This window comes from Salvelinus fontinalis, chromosome 26, assembly GCF_029448725.1.
Source record: "Salvelinus fontinalis isolate EN_2023a chromosome 26, ASM2944872v1, whole genome shotgun sequence".
Taxonomy (NCBI): Eukaryota; Metazoa; Chordata; class Actinopteri; order Salmoniformes; family Salmonidae; genus Salvelinus; species Salvelinus fontinalis.
This window is the reverse complement of record NC_074690.1, coordinates 46269448-46278639: the sequence shown is the minus strand read 5'-3', so window position 1 is coordinate 46278639 and position 9192 is coordinate 46269448. Positions and strand designations below refer to the sequence as shown.

At 42.5% G+C, this 9192-nt stretch overlaps 1 protein-coding gene and 1 non-coding gene across 3 annotated transcripts; both read right to left on the bottom strand.

Moving 5' to 3' along the window:
- Positions 1 to 1197: 1197 nt before the first annotated feature.
- On the bottom strand, positions 1198 to 1271 carry trnar-ucu (transfer RNA arginine (anticodon UCU)). The gene has a single exon. It is a non-coding gene; the product is annotated as a tRNA-Arg (tRNA).
- A 4463-nt stretch (positions 1272 to 5734) lies between these two features.
- Positions 5735 to 8182, bottom strand: sdhc (succinate dehydrogenase complex, subunit C, integral membrane protein). 2 transcript variants are annotated; one of them, XM_055884148.1, is made up of 6 exons: positions 8097 to 8182; positions 7108 to 7167; positions 6867 to 6968; positions 6339 to 6400; positions 6083 to 6246; positions 5735 to 5979 (listed from the first exon to the last, which is right to left on the bottom strand). In XM_055884148.1, exons 1-6 carry the CDS (start codon positions 8114 to 8116, stop codon positions 5872 to 5874), a joined length of 516 nt encoding a protein of 171 aa, XP_055740123.1. In that variant the 5' UTR covers positions 8117 to 8182; the 3' UTR covers positions 5735 to 5871. The 2 variants fall into 2 exon arrangements, with proteins under 2 accessions (XP_055740123.1, XP_055740124.1); XM_055884149.1 differs by lacking the exon at positions 8097 to 8182 and adding an exon at positions 7901 to 8000.
- Positions 8183 to 9192: the final 1010 nt, after the last annotated feature.

Genomic DNA, 9192 nt, shown 5'->3' with positions numbered 1-9192 from the left:
GGGCGGTTCAACTCGCGAGGGGATTAAGGATTAGTTTTGCACGCGGATTAGTTCGTGTGTGTGTGGGGGGAGGCATGGGGTTAAAACATGGTGGATGGCGGCACGAAAAGCCCAATCACTACCATAGGCAACAAACAGGAGGCAGGAGGAAATCAATGTCAAACTGGGGTAGGGGATCACCAAACTGACAGCTGTAGTAGCAGCAGGATTGTTTTTACAAATATAATGTCTCTTAAAATTCAACACATAGAGACACATATGCCTACTCATTGGAGCATTTTATGCATCCGTATAATTCAAACGCGGTGTTTTAATTAGTTGTTGGAGGACGGGAATTATAGTGTCTCTAAAAAAGGCCCTGACAGGGCATGTGAGTGCAGGACAGCTCCAGGTGCTGAAAACAGAAGCACGAGGCAAAGAGTTGTCATTGCGCGCATTCCTTTACGAGCGCCAGTTGCATAATCAACATACAATATCAACATGTCATTTGATCTATTTGTGATGATGGTGTAGGCCTAGAATACTTCATTTTGTGTAATTGAAACAAATGCACACAGGCACGTGCAATGAGTTCATGTTATATGGCTTAGGCCTAATATGTGATTAAAAGTAGTTACATAATGTGACACTCATTATTGCCTATAATTACAATTATTATAATTTCCCACATACTGGCAGTCAGAGAGGGTATAGACTATTCTATATTCTCATGAATGACTTATGGATAGATGTGTGAATGAATTCAGATCACATGAATGAAAGGATAAGTGTGTGGGGGGGGGGGGGGATAATGCAAAGACAGGTGGGTGTCTGAGTTAAGATGTCAAGCTAGAGCTGTAGTCTTTCAGGGGAAAGTGTCTGATGAGGTAAGTCAATCCGTACCAAGCGGCGCATGCATTGCGCGCACATTCCCGACTACTGCTAAAGGATATCGCGGCACTGCGATGAGAACTGATAATAAAATACATGGCTTAGAGAAACCACCGCGCATCTGTTCTGGAAATGGCATGCTTCGTTTTATAGAAAAACGATATTATTTTGCCACAGAATTTCCATTAGTTTATCTCCACATTGAGAGACAACATACACATCCGTATGGACACAATGTTGTAGTGAAATAAAAGGTATGCTTTAGGCTAATTTATACATTTACTAGGTTTATGTTTTCTAAAAAGCCACCTGGCTCCTGATACAACTCATCTCTGCCGGGACTCGAACCCGGAGCCTCTGGATTAGAAGTCCAGCGCGCTATTCCATTGCGCCACAGAGACTGAGTCTCACCAAATGATGAAAAAAGGGTTTATATTTCCCCCTACCGTATACAGCATCCTCATCACGCAGCATCAGGACCACTTGGATGCTGTTCACCGACAGACCGGTAGAGGTCGCGCTAACAGCATCACTATGCAGCGCCAAAATGGCGATATCAGTCTCTGTGCGTTTCATCCAAACTTCGTTCATTTCATGCATAATTACGCTGAGTAATTATTTGAAAAAATACAATATTAAGTGCATTTGTTACAATTCATGTAACTTGTAAATATCAGATACAAGCATCCGATAAAATGATGCTCTCATCATGGAGATTTCCCCCCTATCTCTCTTGGTGAATAGAGTCTATTACTCTTTCCTTGTGTCACCTCTTTTTCTCTAGACCACGCGCTCTCTGAGATCTAAAGGGCGCAGCGTAGCTTAAATGCTGACCAAACCTTGTGCCATCACGCACAAGTTGATTTTGTCAAACCACACCAGAAGCGATCAGGACGTGCAGGTTGAAATATCAAAACAAACTCTGAACCAATTATATTCATTTGGGACAGGTCAAAAAGCATTAAACATTTACGGCAATTTATCTAGCTAGCTTGCTGTTGCTAGCTAATTTTTCCTTGTTTAAACATTGGGTTGTTACTCGTCATCTCCTCCTTACTTATTTTTCTTCTTTGGACTTTATATGACAGCTTTACAACTGACAGGAGTGTGGACCTCATCTTTCAATCACCCATGTGGGTATATGCTCCTAAAAACCAATGAGGAGATGGCACGTGGGTATATGCTCCTGGAAACAGGAGGCGGCAGGTAGCCTAGTGGTTAGAGCGTTGGGCCAGTAACTAAAAGGTTGCTAGATTGAAATCCTGAACTGACAAGGTAAAAACTGTTGATCTGTCATCATTGTAAATAAGAATTTGTTCTTAACTGCCTTGTCTAGATAAATAATAAAATGATGGGAGGGGCTGTACTTGCAGAATGTTGAGCATCACAAATAGAACCAATTTGTATTTTAGCGCCTGGCCGTGCATAATTCTTAACTGGAATCAAGTTGGAACCACCAAGACTCTTCCCAGACCTGGCCACCTGGCCAAACTGAGCAACCAGAGGAGAAGAACCTTGATCAGGGAGGTGACCAAGAACCCAATGGTCACTCTGACAGAGCTCCAGTATTCCTCTGTGGAGATGGGAGAACCTTCCAGAAGGACAACCATCTCTGCAGCACTCCACCAATTAGGCCTTTATGGTAGATTGGCCAGACAGAAGCCATTCCCCCCTGTAGGCTGTCTCATCATTGTTCGTAATCAAGCCTACTACTGTTATGTCATCTACAAACTTGATGATTGAGTTGGAGGCATGCGTGGCCACGCAGTCATGGGTGAACAGGGAGTACATGAGGGGCCTGAGCACGCACCCTTGTGGGGCCCCTGAGTTGAGGATCAGCGTAGTGGTGTTGTTTCCTACCTTCACCACCTGAGGGTGGCCTGTCAGGAAGTCCAGGACCCAGCTGCACAGGGCGGAGTTAAGACCCAGGGCCCAGAGCTTGATGATGAGCTTGGAGGGTACTATGGGGTTGAAGGCTGAGCTGTAGTCAATGAACAGCATTCTTACATAGGTATTCCTCTTGTCCAGATGGGATAGAGCAGTGGGCAGTGCGATGGCGATAGCATCGTTTGTGGATCTATTGGGGCGGTATGCAAACTGAAATGGGTCTAGGGTGTCAGGTAAGGTGGAGGTAATATGATGCTACATACGTCTCGTGTCTGAGCCATTGACTTGCGACTCCACTTTGTCTCTGTACTGACGTTTTGACTGTTTGATTGCCTTACTGTGTGCTCAACTGCACTCTTTGTATTCAACCATATTCCCAGTCACCATGCCGTGGTTAAATGCGGTGGCTCGTTCTTTTAGTTTTATGTGAATGCTGCCATCTATCCACGGTTTTTGGTTTGGGTAGGCACTATATAGGAAATAGGGTGCCATTTGAGAGACAGACACACACATTAATAAGCAGCATGTTGAGACCCACCATTATATCGCAGCCTAGCATTCTCAATAGACAGCAACTGAACAAAAGCAAACAGGATCAGGTGCAGAGAGAGGGTGAGAGCACAGCTCCTGTGTGGCTCAGTAAGAGGTGTAGCCTCAGGCACATTGTAGTTTGTTCAGAAATCACAACTAGTTTCAGGCGGAGTGTACCCGCATCCAATAAGTTGCAGGTGCTCATGAAATAAAGATAGATACATTTATGCACACTGATGAATGCTCCCGTAGTTTAATACGTTTCAAACACCAAATCGCGGGAACATTCAGAAAAGTGCAGTTATCCAAATCAGTGGTCATTCAAGCCAGGTGGCGCAGAGCAAAAATAAAACTATATTTTTTATTTTTCAAAATTGGGGGGGTGGTTTGCCTGTTTTGCACAATACGTGTCACATATCAGTTCGCAAACAATGTAAAAAATATATATATCATTGAGTTAATAAAAAAATATATATCATTGAGTGAGGCAGCTCAAAAATGCAGGTGTTTCAGCTTAGCTCAGTGCTTTCTTGTGGTGGTGAGGCGAGCGAGCAGAAAATAGGAGCATTGCGCCGTGATTGGCTCAGTGTTCTGTCACTCATGGGGACACTACGTCATCGCCAAGTTGAGTCCTTAGTAAGGGTAGATATCCAGAATGTCAGCCCTTTGGGTCCTGCCATAGAGTTATATTACATGTTCCCTTCCAAGAAGGCTCAAGGTCATTGGCCACAGATAAAATTACTTAAAATCACATTATATGTACAGTAGCTTTGATTATGATGTTGACATGATCAGTACACTTTCAAAATCTTAGCTAGCAGTCATCCTCATGAATCAAGTCGACAATCTACTGGCAAATCTTTTTTTAATCCTTGTCATATGAAGATTAATCATTTAGAGAAACTATAGATAAAACGTATCGGTGCTCATCGGCCATAAAGGTTACACAAGCTGGAAATCACAAATTCAACAATGAGTGGTCTATAAGGAATCAGTGGCTAACTGCAAGCATTACTAAGCAATCACTAACATTAGCCTGCTATTCAATGGAGTGGCTGTGTGGGGGGGGGGGGGGGGGGGGGGGGGGGGTTGAGTTCCCACCATAAATCCAGAGAATGGTTGGAGGCATGCGTGGCCACGATGGCGTACGATGGCAAAACTTGCCCCCAAAGGAACGCCGCGCCACCTTCACAAGGTGAGTCCAAAAATGTATTGTATGCTGCTGCATAAATTATATAATATGCAAAGGAGATATGTATACTGTAGCTAAGAAAGTAATACTAAGTGTATGTTGTGTAGTAAGCTGTTCGTAGCCCATGTGACTCACAGTAATAATTTGGTCTATTTTCACCATTGTAAACATATCGTTCGTGGCCGGTGTGTACTTGCTTTCAAACTTTTTATGTACAGCTTTGACAGTGCTACTGATAGTAGTGGTGGCTACAGGAAACGTATGATCTCTGTAATTGCAAACAAAGGTTTCTGTACCAAATATTAAGTTCTGCTTTTCTGATGTATCAAATACTTATGTCATGCAATAAAATGCAAATTCATTACTTAAAAATCATACAATGTGATTTTCTGGATTTTTGTTTTAGATTCCGTCTCTCACAGTTGAAGTGTACCTATGATAAAAATGACAGACCTCTACATGCTTTGTAAGTAGGAAAACCTGCAAAATCGGCAGTGTATCAAATACTTGTTCTCCCCACTGTATATATATATATATATATATATATATATATATATATACATATACACACGTTTCAGAAAACCATAACTCAGTCAGCTTTCATATCAACCTTCTGCCCTGGCTACAAAATGCTATTAATGGTGAGGTGTGACGTGGACACATAAAACAAAGTAATGGGACTCTGTCTCTTTCACTAGGCTGAGGATGATCCACACGCGCTGTGGCGGAGATACAGATATGGACTCGGATCGAGACAAAACTTGGGGCTTGAATAGATAGAGATTTGAGTTGAAACACCACACGCATAAGCTCTGACTTGCAAGTGGCATTAATGCTGATTTGAAGCTCTGAGTGATGTAAATGTGGATCTATTGCAGATAAATGAAAGACGTAAATGGAGACAAATGTAGGACATTACCATGTGAAGAGGCAACCTGTTTACTATATGTATATATTGCACTATTTTTGGCCAGAGCCATATGGGCCCTTTTGTCAAAAGTTATGGACTTCATAGGGAGCCATTTGAGAAGGTGATATTATTGTTCAGTTAGATAACAAACAGGGTGATGTTATGGTCCTATTTCCAATATTTCAGTTTCATTTTCCCCATCACACAACAGTATCCTTTTCTAGCCTTGTGAAACCGGACTGATCTCGCCATAGCTCACATTCTGTTTTGCTTACCTAAGTGAAACAAAACGTTAGTCTCAGACCAGGCTATGCCTTTCCATGATAAAAACAGAAGAAAAAAAATAGGTTAGACATATTTATTTATTCATTCAATTACTGTGTTGGGGACACAAAGACCAGAACATTAAATTAAAAAAACATCCCTCGTGTCCGCCTCCTCTCTCTCTTCCTGCACTCCTTCTCTGCTCTCGTCATGCTGCTCACATGTATGCGATGGCAGCAATGGAGGTCAGTATTGACAGCGCAATGACCACGTAGCCCGAGCGATACACCTCAGGAATCTTAAATCCCTTACCGCTATCCCAGAACTAACAGAGAGAGAGAGGGAAAGAAAAGGAGAATATATTAAGGAAAAACAAGGACCGACAGACAGTGTTGACTTGTGTTGTGCCCTGTGGACACAGTACTTACCAGATGGCGGATTCCGTTCAAGGTGTGGTAGGACACAGGGAAGGCAATGCCAAACTTGGCAAGGCTGAGCAGAGCAGGACCAACGGACAGGGAGTGGATCAGGTCAAGGTAGTATGGATAGTTACCTGGCAACACCAGTGCCAATAGAGCAAATGCTGAGATACCTGAGAGAGAGAAAGAACAATAAATATATGTTGAGGTCTGTGATCATGTGGGCCTTTCCATACACTGTACAAGGTTGTTAATATTACCTTACCTCCACTGAGTCCCACCCCTGTGCCTCTGTGTGTGATGGACATCATCATAGGCAATGACCACCTGCAAGACACAGGGTACCATGACAACATGGCCATCACACATACAGTATATAAACACGGCATTTGTAGTCCACACTGGATATAAACCCTATCAAGTTCAAGTTGGGGGGGCCGGAGTTATTACCGGCCATGTCATCTGACGTTTAATCTAATACACTGTGGCCTAGTTGGTCCAGCAAAAGTGATAAAGGATCAGTACATACATTAAGGAGTAAATTATCTTGTGAGGAATGGTTGTTTTGTGCTTTAAAAAAGGTACTTATGCTCCCCTGATCCATAAACCATGTCACAATACACTGAATCAAAGCTGTGTCTCTGGTCTTTCCATGGGACGAATCGCTGATGGCCTGGAGACTCAAACGGACTGTACAAACACAATCAGGCCACTCAGCACCAAATTCAACAAGGACAGCTATTACTGAGGTGCAGTGTGAGCTCCTTCATTATCACACATGTAGTCAACTTACTTATAGATGGTCAGATGTGGCGACATGGGTCGGTTCAACTTGTTGTTTTTAGCCCAATACGTGTTCATTTCCTCATTTGCTGTGGTTCCCATTGGAACAGCACTTAAGAGGCGGAGAGAAAAACTGAATTTAGAACACATAAAAGCTATAGGACATGTACACATACAACGTTGTTCTTTTTCGACATAGAAAAATAAGAGACACACGTGTACACGGACACACACTTGACACATCTACTCACTGTCTGTATAGACTGCCAAACTGAGGGCGGAACAAGCAAGTGCCCTTTCGGGTAAAGGTCCTGAGAGAGATGAAGCAAAACACATTTAGTAATGTTAGTAATAACAAGGTTATAGGACGGGATTCGTTTCATTGAGCAGCTTCCTTCTTAATTCATTACAGCTTGTTTGATATTGGTGAGAAGGTTGCGCAATGGCTCAATTAATAATGCACAAGCAATCATAAACGGTGTGGTCAAAGTTCAACATTTCAAGGGTGTTAATGTTCAAAGACCCTAGAAGAGCAGAGGTTACTGCGCATTTCTATACGAGGAAGAAATACTAGTACGCTAGCTAGCTAAGTAGCTAGTAGTAAAAGGGTTCAACTTCTATTTGGGCCACACGTGATGAGAGGAGTCCCTAGCTAACCTCACATCCAAGGTTGGGACAAGCTAGTTAGTTACGATACTTCACAGGCAGGCTAACGTTAACTATCTAGATTGGCCGTTACATCCATGGGATTTGGACGCATGGCTTCCATACGAATGTAGAGCTCATTGTAGCGTTCATTAGATATGTATAAAATAACATGTACATCTCAAACCTGTCGTCACAGGAGGAGTTAACTATTTAACTTGTATGCGTAGCAAGCAACAATGTTATGACTGGGTGACGCAAGCTTTCTAGCTAAGTTAAACAATATACTTAAACATCGAATTATTCTAAATGAGTATTACACGTCTAACCAACAAACGAACGGAACCCCCAAATACAATGTATCGAAGTTAGATACGGTACAGTTAACTAGCTACTGACCTTAGAAGCAACGCCATTTTTTATTTGACAGCTGAAACAGGATATGGCGTGCCTAGATGTTATGCCGCATTCGAAACAACTAGGAACTCGGAAATCTCTGACTGACAACTCGGGAAAAAATCGTTTTGAACGGTCATGCAATTCGGAATTCCTACTCGGGAATTCGGGCCTCTTTCTAGAGCTACGACTTTCCTACCTGAAGATCACTGACGTCATGATTTGATCTTGTATTTTCCGAGTAACCCGTTGTTTTGAACGAGGCACCAGTTCCGAGTTCCCAGGGGTTTTGAATGCAACATTATTATATTTTTCCTGACGCTACGGGGCGGTCAGCCACAACGTCATAATCCCCGCCTATTTCTACAAGGTATCTTCTTAAAATGTGATTTGAAACCTAAACCTAACCACACTGCTAAATTTATGCCTAACCCTAATCTTAAATTAAGACCGAAAAGCATCCGAAAACAATTAATCAATTTGTACAATATAGCCAATTTTGACTTTGGTAACTAGTGGAAACCCATGCACTATTTTCACTCCACTTGGATACTTTTTATTTAACCCTTATTTTACCAGGTAAAATGACTGAGAACACGTTCTCATTTACATCAATGACCCGGGGAATAGTTAATAGTTACAGGGGAGAGGAGGTTGGGATGAATGACACAATTGGAAGCTGTGTATGATTAGGTGGCCATAATGGTATGAGGGACAGATTGGGAATTTAGCTGGGATTAACACTCCTACTCTTACAATAAGTGCCATGGGATCCTGACCACAGAGAGTCAGGACACCCATTTTAACGTCCCATCCAAAAGACAGCACTTTACACCGGGCAATGTCCCCAATCACTGGGGCATTGAGATTTTTTTTTACCAGAGGAAATAGTGCCTCCTATTGGCCTTCCACCACAACTTCCTGCAGTATCTGGTCTCCCATAGCAGGGTTGGCAAATCAACAGTGGGATGCAGGGTAGTATGCTATGGCTGGAAGTGACTTTTTCGTAGCAGGTTAGGAGAATTTACGCAGTGATTAGGAGAATTAATGTAGCAGGTTAGGAGACTGACGTTAAGGTTAGGAAAAGGGTTAGTGTTAGGGGAAATGCTCTCATAACCTGCTACGAAAATCACTTCCGGTCGTAGCTGAATCGAAGTGGTGTGAAAAGTGTGTCCCCGGGGCGGGTCTGTACTGCCATTTTGAGAAGGTAATGTTGAAGGGTAGGCCTAATGTAACAATTATTTACAGTAAAACGGTTTAAAAGCTAGAATCTATCATTTACACAATAACAAAGC

Bases quoted from the DNA above. Each gene is read 5' to 3' on its own strand.
- sdhc (XM_055884148.1), bottom strand. From the start codon at position 8,116: ATGACGTCAGTGATCTTCAG. The intron at 6,401-6,866 runs GTAAGTTGACTA...TGTGTCTTGCAG, and splicing joins CCACATCTGACCATCTATAA to GTGGTCATTGCCTATGATGA. The intron at 6,247-6,338 runs GTAAGGTAATAT...TCTCTCTCTCAG, and splicing joins AGGGGTGGGACTCAGTGGAG to GTATCTCAGCATTTGCTCTA.